The following is a 16,920-nucleotide window of genomic DNA, read 5'->3' as shown; positions in this document are numbered from 1 at the left end:
AACCTTTTAGGCCAAGAGACGAAATCAAATGGAACGTAGATAAAAGTCGTACGTATTTGAGACGAGATGGTTTACTTTTGAGCCCATGCGTTTACGATTTCTGGCGGAGTCCGTTGTCGTGACGTGTTGGGCGCTCACACACGACAAGGATGTTACAGACAGTCTCAAACAGCAGGCATTTCGATGTAGACTCGCTTAACTCGAAGCGCAAGTCTATAATTTGCAGTCAATGAATTCAATCATCAAACCCGTCCCAGTCGCCTTTATCCTCATCGTCACTGTACTGTTCGCCATCATCTTTCTCTTCTTCTTCTTCTTCCTCTTCATCATCATCATCATCATCATCGACGTCGTCGTCACTATCTTGACTCTCCTCGTCCTCGTCCTCATCCTCCCCCTCGCCTTCCTGCACTGGCTTCAGGTCTCCGGGCCGGCTCTTCCTTTTCAAGAAAGGCATACCGTCGTCATCCCGGATGATACGGCCCGCCTTGTCCCTCACATACGGCCCGTCTGGGTCGTCCATTTCCTCCTCCTCGTCATCAGAGTCCTCGTCTTCTGCTTCGCTCTCGTCTCGCGGCAGCAGCTCCACCGGCCTGCCCGTCGTTTTCAGGTACGGCATCCCGCTCACGTCGCGCACAATCATGCCGCTCTCGTCCCTCATGTAGGGACCGTCCGGGTCGGCCGCCTCGTCCCTGCTGCCGTCCCGCACGAAGCCGGCCACGAAGAAGCCCATGACGCCGTGCCCGTCGCCCTTGTAGGAGCGGATGCAGGCATCCGCCACTTGGGCATCACCGTTGCAGCTCTCCTCGAGTCCGCGCACCGGCCAGTCGCGCATGCCTCGGACCTGCTCTGAGCGCTTCATGATGCGCCAACCGCGTCTCTGGGCGATCTCGGATTCGAGCACCTTCATCACGACGTCTTCGTTTTCTTGCGAGTGTATTGAGCATGTCGAGTATGTTACTTTCTTTGCTGCTGGGAATGTGAGAGCGTGTAAGAGAATCTTGAGTTGGAACCCAGCGAGAGCCTGCAGTCGTGCCTCGAGATCCTTTTCCGAGTTGACAACGGTTTCGTTGCCTTCGTCGTCAATCATGACGCTGCTCTGGGCCTCTTCTCTGTCGCACATTTTTCTCTTTTTATTGTTCGCTTCCTTCTTCTCGGGCGCCGGCGGCTTGCCCCGCCCAGTGTCCAGCTTCTTGCCAGATGTCACAGTGGGTGAAGCCTCCGGAACGTGCAGCTCCGGCATTGTATCGCGGCCCACGATGCCGCTGCCCGAGCAGCTCGGATCTAGTAAAAGAGCGCCCACTTTGGCAAACTGCTGGCTCGCCGGGTCGACCTGGCAAAAGTCCTGCCCGAAGCCAACCCTCGTCCACCCCTGCGAGCCTGCAATCTTGACCATTTTCGTCAAGGTCTGCGAGCGACGCTTGTCCTTTTCAAAGGCAAAAATCTTTTGCGAGTCCGGCGTCTCAAAATCGGGCCTCCTGGCGTGGCAAATTGCCGCCAAGTGCGTCGTCTTGTTACCCGGCGCCGCGCAGCCGTCGACGACGTCGCCATCCTCGGGTAGCGGGTCGAGCAGGTAGGCAGGAAAGCACGAGGCCTTGTCTTGGAATATGATTTTCCCGGAGCTGTACGCCTCCGTCTTGGACAAGTCGATGCCTTGTGTGACAGCGACGAGGTTTGGGATGTGCGGGTCAATGAGAATCCTGCGCTGCCTGCCGCCCGTTGACGTCGTAGACGGTGCCAAAACCTCCTGGATAGTAGTCACCTGGTCGTACCCTTTGAAGGTCGTATCGAGTTGCTCCTCTACCGTGGTCTTGATTGTGTTGATGCGGACCCAGCGCGGAATCTGCGCCTCCTCACCAGCCGACTCACGATCAACCTGCTCCTTGAGTGCCTCGATGGTTGGTGCTTTGCGACGCAATCGCGCCCGCGTGAGTTCCGACGTCAGTCGCGCCTTGTGCTTCTCAATGGTTACTCTCAGTCCATGACTTTTGGGGAGAGCAACGCCACCCTTTGCTAATAACAAGTCATGCGTCAACAGGAGCGCAAGTATGGGCGTGAGCTGAGAGAAGATTAGTCGACAGGCTCCTGGCTTGGGCCCCGCGAGTGACCCGACACTGCTCTATTCGTTGACGGCCCTTACCTTCTTCTCTATTGATAAAATTTCGGAAGCTTCAATGACCTCTTTCAGCACCAAACTCCATTTGCACGTCTCAAATACAAGGGCGTAGAGTTGGCCTGGTGCTGACTTGATGTTGCGACGGCCAAAAATTCGGGACTTTAGGCTGCCGCCCTCGGTGGAGGAGGCGACCAGCACCTCGGCACCTTCGTGGTATAGAGACATTGTAGAAAAAATTGCCTTTTTCTGCCGTAAAGAGAGAAGGAAAAAAATGGCAAAAAAGCAATGGTCCAAATAGTGGGAGAATGCAAGCAGTTGCGCGGACAAGGATTGATGAAAATGGGTAGCGCCAGGCACTGAAAACTTGCAGTGGATGCAATTAGCCGTGGTTGACCCACAACCAGCAAAGGCCGTGTAAGTCGCGATTTCGACTTTTACTGACATGCGTTAAAAATCCAATAAATGCGGGGAAAGCTTTAATTGCAAAATCTTATATATAGCCCGCCAATGGCTCCTACACGATGCCATACTGAAAATATCTGGATCCAAAATGCCCGCTGGGGGCTCGTCCTCGACGGGGCTTGATGCCCCAACAGGCGCAGAAGAAGAAGTCATAACTGTCATAGTACAAACGGGGAGTTTTCGGGAAAAGAACTCGAACCTCTCAAATTGTACGTGTCTTTGCTCCAATGAGTAGTCGCCAATCCATCTCGTGTACATATTTTCCAGGCCCGAGCAAAACAACTTTCAAGAAAAGGAGCAACCAAGGGGACACAACGAACCATAGACGAACCACAACACCATACGGCTACACAGGAGGGTGATGCCAGCCACTTAGAAGCGTCGACCAGAGTGGCGTTTCACATGTTCGTGCATGTGACGGCGGCTGATGGCGTTCTTCATGCTAACCTCTCCAGTCTCGCTATACACAGACAAGGCCCAGCTACCGCCACACTTTGACGAGGCATTATCCTCGCAAGCAAGGTTGCAGGCAGAGTCATCGAGGCGCTCTGAGCCCTGTAGCTCGTTACCGCAGTAGCACTGACCACCATACTCGGTGCCGGCGACAGAGAAGCCGAGCTTGTTGCAGTGGGCGACACACTTTTCGTTGCTCATTTTACCAAGGTCCGGGCGTACCTTACCGGACAGGGCGCGAGTAGCAGAATCTCTGAAGCAGCCAGCATACTTGAAACCAGCAACCTCGCCGCCAGCGCCAGCGTTGTCGGTGTTTTTCGGGGCGCCGGCGGTAACAGTGACTGTCCTGTAGATTGTGTGGACAGTGGCAGGGGTGCACTTGTCGGAGGGGCCTGCTGGAGGAACAGAGAGAGTGGGCGAGGCCTCGACGTCGGTCTGGGTCTGTGAAGAGGGAGGTAGCTCTCTTGGGGAGCCAGACTCTGAGGGAGAGGTAGGCTGACCGGCTTCCCCAGAAGAGGTGGCAGTATGGGTATCAGAAGGTGCCGAGGCCGAAGAGGGAGGGGCTGGAATCTGAGACGAGGCGCTGCTACTAGGAGCGGGAGCGGCGCTGGAGGGTTCGCCTTGGCTAGGTTGAGGGGAAGGGCTGGTATCGTTGCCGGCGCCGTAGGACCATCCGGTGAGAGGGTTGTTTCCGGGCAACTTGGGCAAGATGCCTTGGGCCTGTTCGTTGACAGGCGACTCAATAGTGCACTCGTCCTTGTTCTGGCCATAGAAGAGGCCAGCGCAGTTCTCCATACCAGAGGTTCCCGTGTCGCAGGTGTCGATGATGTGCTGGAGAAGACGTTCATCCCAGCCAGACATAAAGTCGGCGTGCAGGCTGTAGCCGGTCACGTCACCGTTGGCAAGAACGAATGGCTGCTGGCCCTTGCCCTGCTCCCAGCGGTCAGAGAAGGCGGGTGTATTCCAATAGGCTTCGAAGAACAGGTGAGGGACATGGATCCAGCCTTGGGGACAATCGGCCTTGCCATTGTTGTCTTGGGGCCAGGCCATGTTGTTTTTGTAGTCGTTCAGGCCGGCCTTGGGATTGTAGCAGGAAGGGAAATGAACATCGGCACGGAGGGGCGAGGCATAGCCGTCGCAGTTGACATGGGGGAAGCCGACTCCCTCTCCCTTGTTGTTGGGATCCTGGATACCGGCCGTGTAGCCTTTGGAGTTGGCGGGCCAGCCGGGGTTATTGAGGTCTTTGCGGGGGCAAGTCCACTTGATAGGATTGACGGGGCCCTTGGAGGGATCGAGGTTGGTCTTGGCGCCGCCGGCTGGGGGCGTGCGGGCATTGGGATCACCGATGAACATTTGCAGGCCCATGGGGAATGCTTTGATATCGTCGTTGGTGGGCTCGAAGAAGTAGTAGACGTTGGCGTAGAAGAGCTCCACAGACTCGAGGTTGCCGGACTTGGGGTCCTTGAAGTAGAGCGAGGGGAACCAGTAGTTGGAGTTGTCCCCCTTTACCCTTGCGGTGCTGCATTTTGAGTTTTTGAGGTCCTCGGCCGTCGAAGCAAGACCGAAACCGCTTCCACCGAGAACATGGTGGACGTGGGTTGAGGGTTGGCCGGGCGTGACGATTGGGTCCGCGCGAGCGACGGTGAGCTGCTTGTTGGTGAAGTGCAGGACAGCAAAGGTGCGCTTATCCTTGGCAGCAGCCGCGACGGCAAGGAGGGACGCCAAAGCGGTAGCGGTAGCGAACTTCATGGCTTGTAAGATTTTTTTTGTTTCTCTTTTTTGTTGCAGGTTTGGTGAAAGTGGTTGAGTTGCAGGCCGGAGAGAGTGAATGACGAGACGAGCTTTGAGTAGATAAGCTTGGTGTTACTAGAGCACCAGAAACAAGACAAAGAAATAGATGGCAGACGGTAAGCCTATCAAAGAGAAGGTGAAGAAGAAGAAGAAGAAGAAGAAGCTGGGCGGGACAAATCACACGAACTTGCGCGTGAGGGGTGACGCAGAAAGGAGAGTAACAAACAGCTGGTGGGCTGTCTGGAAAGAGTTCTTATATAAGAGGGAGCAGAAAGGAGAGTAAGTGTCCAGCAACTTTTGACGGAAAGGAAGGTGGATAGAAAATGAAGAAAAGAATGAAGCAACGAAGCAACGAAGAGCAACGAGTAATGGTTAAAGCATAAAAACAAAGCAAAAGACTTGGACTGGAGGGGGAGGGGGGGAAGAGATGGTTTAAAAAAGGAAACGACTGATGGTGGGGGAAGTTGATGCGGCTCAGGGTGGGTGGGATGGGTGTGTGAATGGGGGATGCAGGTGCAAAGACTTGGCGCGAGGAGCTAGCAGGGGTAAGTGAGTGAGTGTATGTATCCGTAGCTGAAGACGTGCAGATAACGCTGGTTTGGTTTTTATTCTCAATTTTTGACAATTTTTTGAACACGACATCTCAAGGCGTGCGGGCTGCGTGCGGGCTGCGTGCGGTCTTCCGACATTGCAGTACTGGGCCAAGTTGCGCGTCCGGGTGCCGGCCGCCCCTGTCCCTACATGGACGAGGAGGATTTCCAACGCCGGGCGCTGCATACGACTTTTCTCTCAAGTCCCCCTGTCCATCACTCTCTAATCCGATTTTTTTTAATTTTCCGCCTGGCAAGGATAGGGTTGCCGCTGTGGCTGTAAACGGCAATCGTTGATGTTGGATGGTGAGGAAATCTATTCGAGACAAGCCCATGTTTTTTTTTTGTTTCCTTTCTATTCATAAATGTAGTTTGATGAAATCAATCAAATCCGCATCGGGGACTCATCCCCGGCTCTCGTCCCCGGCTCCTTGTCATCTGTTTCGTCTTCTCTCCGTTTCTACGGACGAATTATGGATGGGCGCACAATGTCACCAACGCCCCTGTGCGGGCGGTACCTTGCACCACATCATTGGCAAGATGCACGGGCTCCTATATCTCAGTATCAGTACTCACAACCTGCGCCCGGCTTCTTTCGTCCATTCGTTTTCCTCCTCTCAGGTTCAGCAGTGCCCTGATTGGTCAACCAGCGCACGCACTACATTGACATGAGTGGTTGAGCTTGGGGCCCCCCTGGAGACTGGCCGGCCATGGTGCGACGATGCTGACTTGCAGAGTTGGGGACTAGTCAGCATCCATCTAGCCTATCTATCTATCAAGTAGCTTCATCGTGGCCAGATGGTACCTGAACGTCGCCCGGCCGCCAGGGTGGGTTTTGCGCCATGAACCTTGTGCTGATGTCGCATGTTCGTTGTCAGTTAGTCCCAAAGTCATGTTAATGCCGCGTTTGGCCACATTTTGCGTCCTGTTATCGATTCAGTCATGGCCCAACGGCGGATGAACCAGAACCAGTGCGGAATAATGAGCATCACATTACTGAGTAATAATTCCTTATTTTCCCCCACCTCCTAGTTACGCGAAGAGGGAGGAAAGGAAAAAAAAAAAAAGAGGGCAAAAAAGAGGGCGATCTGAAACAAGGGTTGCCGCCCACAGCTGGCCCACTGATGCGGCCCAGCGCCAAAAAACAAGCAGGGGGAGCACACAAGTTGCCCGACCTGTACAGACTACTCCGTACAACACCAAACAAAATATAATTATTTTATAATAAATAAAGTAGGCAAGCCCAAAAAAATATGCGGGCTGAAAAGCATTGGCTTGCATAGTAGCAATTTGCGACGCCGACAACAATGATTCATATCAAAAGACGGCTGGAAACATGCGAGGCGAGGCAGAACCGGCTTGCTTGATTGATTGATTTTCTCTGCTTGTCGTGCGAATCATGAATTATATGCATCAACAATGCGTTTCCTGGGTCACTGCATAATAAGCAAACACGAATCGACATATTGGCCAGGGATGGAGCTTTTACTTTGGCTCTCCAAGCTTGAAGGGGGGGCATTCAACCGCTGATCCGCGCTCTCTGCTCTTTTAGCGAGCCACCTCATCCACTGTATGAAACGCGCTAAAGTGAAGCCCGCTTGGTGGCTTTTTTTTTTTTTTTTTTCTCTCCATCTCTCTTTTTTTTTTTTAGACGGTTTGCGCCCAGGGGCCTGATTATGCAGGACGCTTTTCATTGTTCATCTTGCCTGTTCATTGTTTGTTCTGGACCCCCAAGGGGAGGGGTGAGGAGACTGAGGAGAGCGGGGATCGCCAATCATCACTCCTGGGCACCAACCAGCATCATCTTGGCTCTCGTTGGCCTGTCCATGCTCATGGGCAGCCATGAACCCCCCTGCAAGCTCCAAAAGACGCCAACACCATCTCCATTTACAAGTCGTCTTGCTGCTACCAGTACGGAGTAGTCTCGCTTTTTTTCGGCCGCAGTGGCCCGGATCCTCGCTCATCATCTCCGCCATCCGACCCCTCTGGGCCTCCTTGTGTTACTCTGTCATCACCACCACCACCACCACCACCACCACCACCACCATCAGCCTCTCTTTTATTTATTTAGTTTTTTTCTTTGTTCCTGCAACAAGCCAATATGAAACGCTGTGACGCCTCATAATTCATCTCCCAGCTCGCGCATTGCTTCTGTGCCCAATTTCTGGTCTCGCCCCCCCCCCCCTCCCTCTCTCCTTCTTGCGGCCGGCTCGGTCCCGAGTAATAATGTGGTGGTGGTAATGAGCTGCCCTCAACTCAGCCCACGCTTCTTGCGCCATCTCAACAAAAAAACACAACAGTACAATTGAAAAGAAGAAGAAGCAAAATGTTGAAATGAGTCCATCTTTGGCGCGAGATGAGCTAAAAGGCAAAGCATATACCCTCTTCCGTCCACACATCCGCAGAAGCCCCGACCTTCAAAATGTACGCATCACCCGTCAGAAAAGGCCGGTACCGCGCTCTGTTTGAAATAAAACAGGGTTTCCTTCGCTTGAATACTTGTCAAATTAGAAGAGTCCTTCTACTGTTATTATTATGATCATCATCAACAACTTTTCCGCCCACACATGCGATCAACACGGAACAACGGCGATATCCCCTTGTGCCAGGTATCTCGTAAATCCCCCGTCACCATTTGCAATATGTCGTGATTGGAAATGACTCTGCTCTTTAGGCTGGTGCACCTAAAAGTACAAAGAGGCTCCCCTTCAATTGTCCTCCAATCAGAAAACTGGCTCAGGGTGCAGAGAGCTGCATGAGCTGCATGAGCACCTACATCCCAACATCACGCGATTCCATCAGTTTCCCCAGCTTTGACCAAATTAGAAGCGAAATATAACATGTCATCATAACATGTCATCACAGTAAATTATGCTTCTGACATGTTCGTGTCGGGAATGTCCGTTCCTGCTATCGTCAGCTAGCATGGTGTTCCGCGCCTTGCCGCGAAGAAAACCACGCAGACATGTCATTTCCAACATCCCATTGCGAATTCCAATCATGTGAACAGCAATGTGCATCTGCTTGCTTGCCGATACAAAGGACAATTTTCTGCCATCAATAGTATGTTGACGCGAAGTATCTGGTGGCAGTCTGTCCGCATGGTCGTCTGTAGTTTCACCTCTACTTGCTCGTCATCCACGTCTTGATTCGACTTTGGCTAAGGGAGTATTAGATTATGATATAGATCATCGAATACCCAGTGAAAACTTTGTCAAGAGTCACATCATTGAGAGATGGAAAGCAAAATGCTACCGGGCAGTTTGCACGAAACAGTGCATGTATGCCGCTCAAGCATGGCAGCGGCGCAATGGACAGCCACCCTCTGCAACTGCTGCCGCCAGGTTGGCATGTAGGGTACAGATCTGAATACCTAGGTAGCAGGGGTTTTCTTTCTCAGATGCGGTAAGTAGCATTCTATTTAACTATGATTTTAAGCATGCTGTGAGAATTAGAAGCTCGTGGGGCACATGTCAGAATTGTTTTCAAGTATTTTCAAGGGTAGCCCCTATGAACAACGAGCTTCAAAACATGTCAGAACATGTCAACATGTCAGAGGCCGTGTCACAAAATATCCCCCTTCCGCTTGAGGTAGCTTAGTAAAGGCTTTGCTCCCACCACTCAGTCCTTCACCATAACCAGACCTCAGCCGCGCTCCCAAACTCATGCCTCGCAACCCTCGCCCACCAAGAGTGGCGCTCGGCTGGTTAGCATTCGCATCCAGGTAATATCTTGAATTGATTGTATATTTTGAATAAAATCCGGTCCCAAGCATAGGGACCAGAGATGCTGAGCAGTGATGCTTCTCTGATCTTTGACAAACAGCGCCTGCAATGGGGTATATAGATAAAGTAGAAAGAAAGAAGAAGAAAAATTTCAACTGCCCACAATCATCGCAAGCCATCCTCCATCCAGAATCCTGCCGACCTTTCTTTTACACCATTCCCGTTTCCTCTGCCCCTTTTGACACCGAAAAAAAAAATTCACACTCGAACTTGAACCGCCAAATCCCGTCTTGTCCTGGGCGCATCATTGGCCCGCTGCTTCCGTTCAATCCTCTTCGTCGTCAGATCTACCATCTCCCCCTCGTGGTCTTGCTCTTTCGTTTCCTTTCTTGATCGATATGATGCAGCCTTGCTCCTTGAGCTTCTTCGCGAGAGGGCTGCTAGCAACCATTCCGGGGAATTCTTTTGCGCTGAATACCTGGAATATGTCCGTCTTGATTTCGGTCAGGGTCGGAAAATGCCGAACAATGGCGGCGCGAGCGGGATCAATCATGAGGAGCGTAAACTTTAATCGAAAAGCTCCGGGTGTCCGGCACGAGAGATCAGAGAAGCAGAAGAAACAGCCCTCTTGGCCGCGGTCATCCTCGCCGACGAATGGTGTTCCCACCAACGAACCCATGAGTCGGCGCTGATGATTGTACTCGTCCGGCATGTACGAGGCATCTCGGGTTCCCGACTCGTCCCAGATGGAGCAGTTCATCACATAGTTTGGGTATCTCAGATACGCTCTCTTTTCCTCCTCGGACAGATTAGACCCGTCAACCCTGAGCTGCACAATCGGCGGGGGATCAATGACCCGCCTGTCCCGGTCTCCGAAACCGCATGCTCTAGCCGCTCGTGGCTGCTGGCGTACTTCGAGGCTGAACACCATGGCATCTATGTGTGGCTCACGATTTGGCCCGAGGAGGTTTGGGATCCATGACGACCTCGTTTTGTGCGCCGGATGCTGTGGCATATGAGCTTGGTGCTCGGGGGGCCTGGGCTGTGGCATATGGGTCTGGTGCCCAGGAGGAGCCCTGGGAAAGTTCTGCTGGCCATGAGGCTCCTGCGTGGCGAAGCCGGAATGACTGTCGGCGTGAAGCGGCTGCGATGCATACGGTTGGCGGAAATGGTCCTGGCCGTGACCTAAATGCTGGGCATGATATGATGGTCCAGCAGCCGGCGGTGGCATGTGATGCGTCACCCCGCGACCACCGTAGTAGCGCTCATCTTGCGGCGGGCGATGAGCGGCCGCAGAATAGCTTGGTGCGCCTGCCAGGAGACTATCTGGGGATGGCAGCACCGGGTGCTGTTGACTGGAGGGAGTTGAAGGTGGTTGAAAATGGGGGGGCTGCCGTCGGTCGTGTGGCCGGTCATTGTGCGAATGAGGCTGCATTGCTTCCCAGACGCATAATTCCGCGCGAGTTCAACTGTGGGCAGCCTACAGCATACGGTGATGGGATTATCCCTATGACCGATGTAGAGGGAAATAGATTGGCCGACTACTTGTCAGAGAGGTTTGCGAGTGCCCGCTGGAAGCCAGCAGTGACGCTGTGTGGGCTTTGCTGAGGGTGTCCAGGCGGAGCGGATGAAGGGTGCCTCGAGAGAGTTTGCAGACATGTGGTTGACACGCAATTTGCAATGCAGATACGATATATGGCAGGATGACAGTGACGAGGGCTCGGTGCAATTATATGCAAAGCTCAGCAGTGTGAATCAATCAAGTTGTTGGAAGCGAGGATTGCGGTGGAAGCTTCCGAGTAGTACTGGTAAGGAAGGGTAGGGTAGTGCGGGGAGTTGGTCTGGGTTCAGTGAGTAACGGGCGTTGAGGTGGTGCCCCAGTTCGACAGCAAAAGCAAATTTGAGCCTGCAACAACAAGCAAAAAAGCCCCCCCGGTGGACCAGTTGACCAGCCGCCCAGTGCGGGAAAAAAACCGAATGTGCCAGTGTGCAGGCAGTAGGTGGATTCCTGATGCGCACAGCAAAGACATACATGAAGGGGAAGAACGGCACAAGGCAGCGGGCCACTCGCTCAGAGAAGACGAGTGAGGCGTCACCAAGTGTGCGAATCGGGGCGGGCAATGGCTGAGACGGTGACGAGCCACAAGAGAGAGACAGGGTTTAAAGGCCGTTGTCTAGCGTGCGTCTCACAGAGTTTGGGGGAATTAGGTGTCTCTCTGGGGGCAGACAGACGTACTCGGTAAGTTGGAGGCAGCCCAGCCAGACAAGTCCAGAGTTTGTGTGTAGAGAGAGCAACGTGCTGCTGGTCCACACAAGAGGAGGCAGGCAGTTAGTTTTGCGTACGGGCTCGGGCAACAACAACAAGAGGTCGTTGGAGGTGTCGTAGTTTTGTGAGACAGGTGGACGGCCGTGGTGGCAGGATGGGCGGAAATGGTGGGAAAAGGGTGTCTTCCCCCAAGGAAGCAACATGTGCTCAGGAAAAAGGTGAGAGAGAGCGGCCAGCAAAAGGGCTGACTTGTCAGGTCAACACTTGCACATGCACCAGGGACCAGCTGCGTCGATGGTTTTTGGTGTGTCGTAAAGAGCGGCCCAAGTAGGTAGATGTTTGCCCAAAGACGACGGAGGAATGACGACGGAGCCTGACGATCGGGACTCGGGTGCGGATGGACAAGTTGTCTGGCGGCAAGGGCAGGCGATGGGAGTCGACGGGAGGTGATGGGAGTCGACCGGAGTTGTCGATGCGAGTCGACCGGAGTCGATGCGAGTCGTGCTCCGTAGCCAGCCGCGTGGTCCATGGCGAAAAAGGAAACCGGTGTTGGCACAGTCATTACGCCGTCGTCGTTGCAATTTACGGAGTATACAAGAAGCAAGCAATCGCTTGAGCCTCGAGCGGGTTGCATTGGCAGATTTGCCGGGGCAAGAGTCCGTCCGGCCCAACAAGCCAGCGCCTCGCAGGGCACTGCGGCACAAGAGAAGTGACAGATCTCATTTGTGGCGAGGCATCCAACAAGCACACATCCCATCCATGTATCATCCTTGTCAGGAAAGCAACCCAGCCAGCCAGCCCCCAGCTCCGCACTCAGATTGGTAAAGGCAAGGATGCCAGACCCGCCTAGAAAACGGGCCACCCGCTGCCATCCGGGAATGCTGGGTTTGCAACTCTACCCAGTAATTGCTGTGAGAGAGAGCCTGATAGCTGGTGCGTTTTAAAGGCATGTGAACGGTTCTACAGAGGCAAGTAGCCTGACTCTCTTTGGGGTCGAATGGCTGGCAGACATACATATGTCGATCGAGATGTGCGGTGCAAGTCCTTCTCACCAACCAACCCTCTCTGCCTGCCTGCCTTTTGTCCTTTCTTGTCAATTGAGGTGATTTTGACGACGGCTGCCCCAGACAGGCTTGATCTCGCCAGGGCACGATTCAGGCCCCCCCCCCCCCCTCCTCCTCTCCAAGCATGTAAACAGGCGAGAAAGCCCAATCTGGCTGGATAAATCCTCCGCCCCAGCGCCCCGTTGGAACAAATTAGCGCATCACCGACTGGTGAAACTGCCCCCGGGGTGACGTCAACGCACCATGCGCTTCGCAGCGTTGGATCTGCCAGGCCCGCAGACGACTCAGATTCGCCGTGGCCGATTTTGGGCACAAGGGAATGGCGGGAGTTTCCACGTCTGGAAGTGCAGTGTGAGGGCAGCGTCCCAATTGGGAGGCAGCGCGAACAAGGCTTGCAACGCCGCTCGTGGCTTATGAAACAAAGTTCAGGACGAGTGCGCTTCCTCCCCCCCCCCCCTCTCTTAGACAGCAAAAGTGGTTTTGGGTGCGTACTTTTGTCCAGACATCATCCAGAGTATTTCCAAGCTCGCAACAGCCAGACTTGCGCTAGCGATGGCGTGCCAACGTTGCATGCTGGGGTTCGGTCTTGGGCTGCTGGCAGAGCCGGGGAGTCGAAATCGGTGAGGAGTGCGCCTCTCTGTGGTGAGACAAGGGCTCAGGACGAGCTTCGCTCGGACAGGGAAAGCAAGGCGTAAGTAACCCGGCACACTAGTAGGGGCGGCGTCAGGCGGAGGGCGGCAGTCGAGCCCGCAGGGGAACTGAGATGGCAGGTCGGTGGTTAATCTGGCATAAGCGACCGCGCCTAGCGAGCTGTCGGATGCAAGACCCCAGGGCAGGGGGACCAAGTATGCCCAGATTGGACGCTGGACTGGCCAAACGTTTGTTCTCGTGCCGTCCTGCTTACACCATGGATGCTTCGGTACGGGCTGGCCTGCCCAGTTTATTAGCCCGGGACTCGCCGCGGTGAAGAGCAAAGCCGGCTCGATGTGGCAACGCCATCTCCGGCAACGCGTCCCACTCGAAATATAGAACCCCGGTAAAGTGGCCACTCAGCAAATCGTTTGTCCAGGGCTTTTTTTTGGGGGGGGCAGGGCTTGCAAACGGTTCCGCCGGAGGAGTCAGTTTCTGGAGCCCTACCTATACCGAGTAACTTGCCTTTTGAGCGGTCCGATCCGCGAGCTAGCTTACACACTGCCAGTATCGTCTCGCGATTTTCGACGCAAGCTTGGCCAAAGGCATCGTGCGGCTGTACGCTGGGACGGGCAGTTTCGGTACCGAGACACGAAAGAGCGGCATTTTGGCTTCAGGAGAGTGAGTTTTTTTTTTTTTTTTTTTTTTTTTCGTGAGGATGCTTCAAGAAGACCCCAAGTCTCGCAGGCTACGCCGTTGTCTTGGCCCGGAAGGGCGGGGTCCCGGTGAAGCTAGAGCTAACTCACCGGCCTTGGAGCTGGTGAGGGGGAGAAGGGGAACTCAAGTCTTCGCTCGAGCTTATACGTGGGCTAGGCGACACGCCAACACATGGCGAACAACACATAGCTTGCTTTGCGAAGGCGCTCCATTACGTACGTGTTTGCTCGTCGCCAACTCAAATCATAGCCCAACACGTACTGCGTAGATGCCAATGATGGATCAGATAAGAGCCAATAAAGGTACCTCCTTACACCACCCCCGGCCCGGTCTTTTTAACCAACTAAAAGTAAGCTTGAGTCCTGTGGAGGTTAGCCAGAAGGGCAAGGCTCTGGACAAATTTGACAACTGGCAGACCCCGTTGGGCTCGTTGGCTGCTAACCTTGTTCGGCAACGTCTTGCTACCTTCCTACATTGGCACAATTCGTATTTGGGGGGGGGCTGATGTGATTACTTCCATGGTAGAAGCAGCCGTGGGGGGTTCACTCAATGCCACTCAATGCCCGAGCTCGCGATCAATACCTCTTGTGTGCGGATAGCGCCCGCCGTTTTCCCCAATGCGGGCAGACTATTCAGCTGGTTGACTTTTGTGCTCAACGGCCCGGCTCGGCTGGTTCCTCGACGCCTCTTTGGCCAAGTAAACTGAAAGCCTTCCCACGCACCAAGTCGTTAGCGTATTGTGATGCCAACGCTTACGAGATGCACATCAAAGGGGCCTGTCCTGCTGAGCCTTCAAGGTCCCACCCTCGCGCCAAGCCGTCACATCATCGTTTATTAACCCAGGGTGTATGTAAGTGCATGTCCAGTTATATGTATGTATGTGTGCGTGTCTGTGTGTCTGTGTGTGCCTGATTCTCTTGGTGTGCTCCGCTTCGACAACCGACTGACCGCTGAGGATATCTCATCAAACCCGACTCTTCGATTGGCCTGCATACGACTGTTGTCGGTGGGCTGGCAAGTAGGCCGATGGCTTTGCTCGCTGCTACATCACCGCAAACCTCTCTCATAATGGTGGGTTCGTTCAATGGGCGAGGCAAAGCTTGCTGTTCGGGAAGAGGGCTGCCAAACCTGGGCTTGCGACAACAATCCAATCTGATACCCCCCCCCCCCCCCCCCCCCCCCCCCCCGGGCGGCAGCGATCCCCGACAAGCATTGATGCGGCCCGGCGCACTCTTTCTCAAGGGACAGAACAAGGCCACCTTTATTGCCGACTTAGATCTCCCTACAGCCTACAGGGCTCTTCATCTCACGCGCACGGCTAACTATGAGCTAGACATGCAGGTGTGTGGTGGTCAAGCTCTTGTTCCTTTTTGCCTGCCCTTCTCGGCTGCATCCCAGCAAGTAGCAAGTCATGGCGCGTCAATGTCACAATTTCTCCGACGGGATCGGCCCGCCACTCGCCCGTTGCAGTCCTATACATGCATGGCATTTTCATCATTTCATGCAGCCAGGCCTATTATCAGTAACAGCCCCAGCAGCCACATTGGTCACACTGACATGCCACATCGCCCAGCATTCAAAGTTGCTTCGTTTCTATAAGTAAACATTTACCCAGAAACGCATGGTTGGAGTGTCAACGCATTGGTTCTGGCGGAATATGCATGTCTTGCGTAACACGTATGCAGCCCCCCTCCCTCCCCGGCGCCGCACTCCCACCACCTACTCCCACTCTACCACTCAAGCCCACCATCACATTCGGCCTGCCTCTCGAGCTGACAAACTTGCTTTTGTCTGCAGCCAGCTCGTGGAACTCAGACATGACTTGCGTGATAGCCTGATAGGGTCCTCACATATCCACTTGCTATACTGGTACAGCATCACGCCGTCCATTACCATGTCAAAGGTGGCTTGAGGCTGCCACTTGTGTCACAGCTGCGCCGCTTAGCGGAGGCCTCTGCGCGGAATGAAGAGCACAATTAACTCGGCGTTTTACCTCAATGGCAGCTTGACGCTCCCAATTTACAAGGCACGTGGTTTGGGTGATCTACATCCCCACGGCCTAGAAAAATAACAGTTCAATGTGATTTATGCTCTACATCAGAAGACCTGTATCGTTTATTCGCAATCAATGATCTGAACCATTTGCACAACGTGATTCAAGGATCAAAGTCCAGCTCACTGGCAGTTTCTATCGTCAACGGCTCTCCAATTAGGCCTAGACGAGCTGTAATTGGGCATGATCATACAAGCATCGCATCCTTTGAGCTTACAAAGATACAGGAGGCGGTTCGGTCTGGGAAGAAACGGCGAACCCCCCCCTTCCCCCCCTCCTTTCGGTCAAACCAAGACACACTCTTTTCAGAGTACCCCAGTTTCGTCAGTAAACGAGCTACATAATTCCCGATGAGACATGAGAAACAAAGGTGGATGACCCATGCCGCGTTGTCTCTGCGCCGCGGGATGAATTACTACTGTGTGTCTACCCGTCGGCAGCGCAATGCACCGCGCCAGTGACGCTGCTTTGGGGTCACACAAAGAAAAGACCGATGCGAAATCGAGCACAGGCACAGGGAGGATCGACAACCAACTGACGGGCATGGGGGGATGGGGGGGGAAGGAGGTGCAAGGCACGGTCAGGGGGGACCATGAAAGAAGAAAAAGGTACGGATACCGTGGACAACTCTTGTGTCCACCGTGCTACCGTATACAACTTTCTGCCATGGTTACCCAGTAGCAGCAACCGTAGCTGCTACTCCGATGAGTTGGCCTAGACGCACTCGGCTGTTCATTTCCTATGGCTTTTGTCTTTTCAGTGAATGATTGTTTCCTTCCCGCGCCTAATAACATGACGATGGGACATGAAAACGGCGAGTAGAGCCTTGTTTGAAATTTCCGCATCCGTTGTTGGCCGAGTCCTTCTCGGCCAGTGTATACGATCACGAGACAAGGGAGGCTCCGAGTAAGGTGATTGATTACTGATGGGTGAAACATTTATACGAGCTCGGGGCATTACGGTCCATACGTGAATACGAAAAAACTAAAACAAAAAACGACCAAGAGAAGTCAAGGAAATGAAAATGGACAAGGCGAACAAAGCGTTGCAATG

At 53.7% G+C, this 16,920-nt stretch overlaps 3 protein-coding genes across 3 annotated transcripts; all 3 read right to left on the bottom strand.

Moving 5' to 3' along the window:
• Positions 1–235: 235 nt before the first annotated feature.
• On the bottom strand, positions 236–2,341 carry V2A60_005076 (rRNA (cytosine-C5-)-methyltransferase RCM1; the record flags this gene model as incomplete). Its single annotated transcript, XM_083256389.1, has 2 exons — positions 236–2,059; positions 2,141–2,341. The coding sequence occupies 2 exons, from the start codon at positions 2,339–2,341 to the stop codon at positions 236–238; spliced, it is 2,025 nt and encodes a 674-aa protein (XP_083112515.1).
• Positions 2,342–2,950: 609 nt separating this feature from the next.
• On the bottom strand, positions 2,951–4,780 carry V2A60_005075 (DUF1996 and WSC domain-containing protein; the record flags this gene model as incomplete). Its single annotated transcript, XM_083256388.1, has 1 exon — positions 2,951–4,780. The coding sequence occupies one exon, from the start codon at positions 4,778–4,780 to the stop codon at positions 2,951–2,953; it is 1,830 nt and encodes a 609-aa protein (XP_083112514.1).
• Positions 4,781–9,462: 4,682 nt separating this feature from the next.
• On the bottom strand, positions 9,463–10,572 carry V2A60_005074 (velvet factor-domain-containing protein; the record flags this gene model as incomplete). Its single annotated transcript, XM_083256387.1, has 1 exon — positions 9,463–10,572. One exon carries the CDS (start codon positions 10,570–10,572, stop codon positions 9,463–9,465), a length of 1,110 nt encoding a protein of 369 aa, XP_083112513.1.
• Between the last annotated feature and the right edge of the window lie 6,348 nt (positions 10,573–16,920).

This window comes from Cordyceps javanica, chromosome 3 (genome assembly GCF_051103115.1).
Source record: "Cordyceps javanica chromosome 3, complete sequence".
Classification (NCBI taxonomy): Eukaryota; Fungi; Ascomycota; class Sordariomycetes; order Hypocreales; family Cordycipitaceae; genus Cordyceps; species Cordyceps javanica.
Note: the sequence above shows the minus strand (reverse complement) of the source record. Positions and strands in the feature narration are given on the sequence as shown.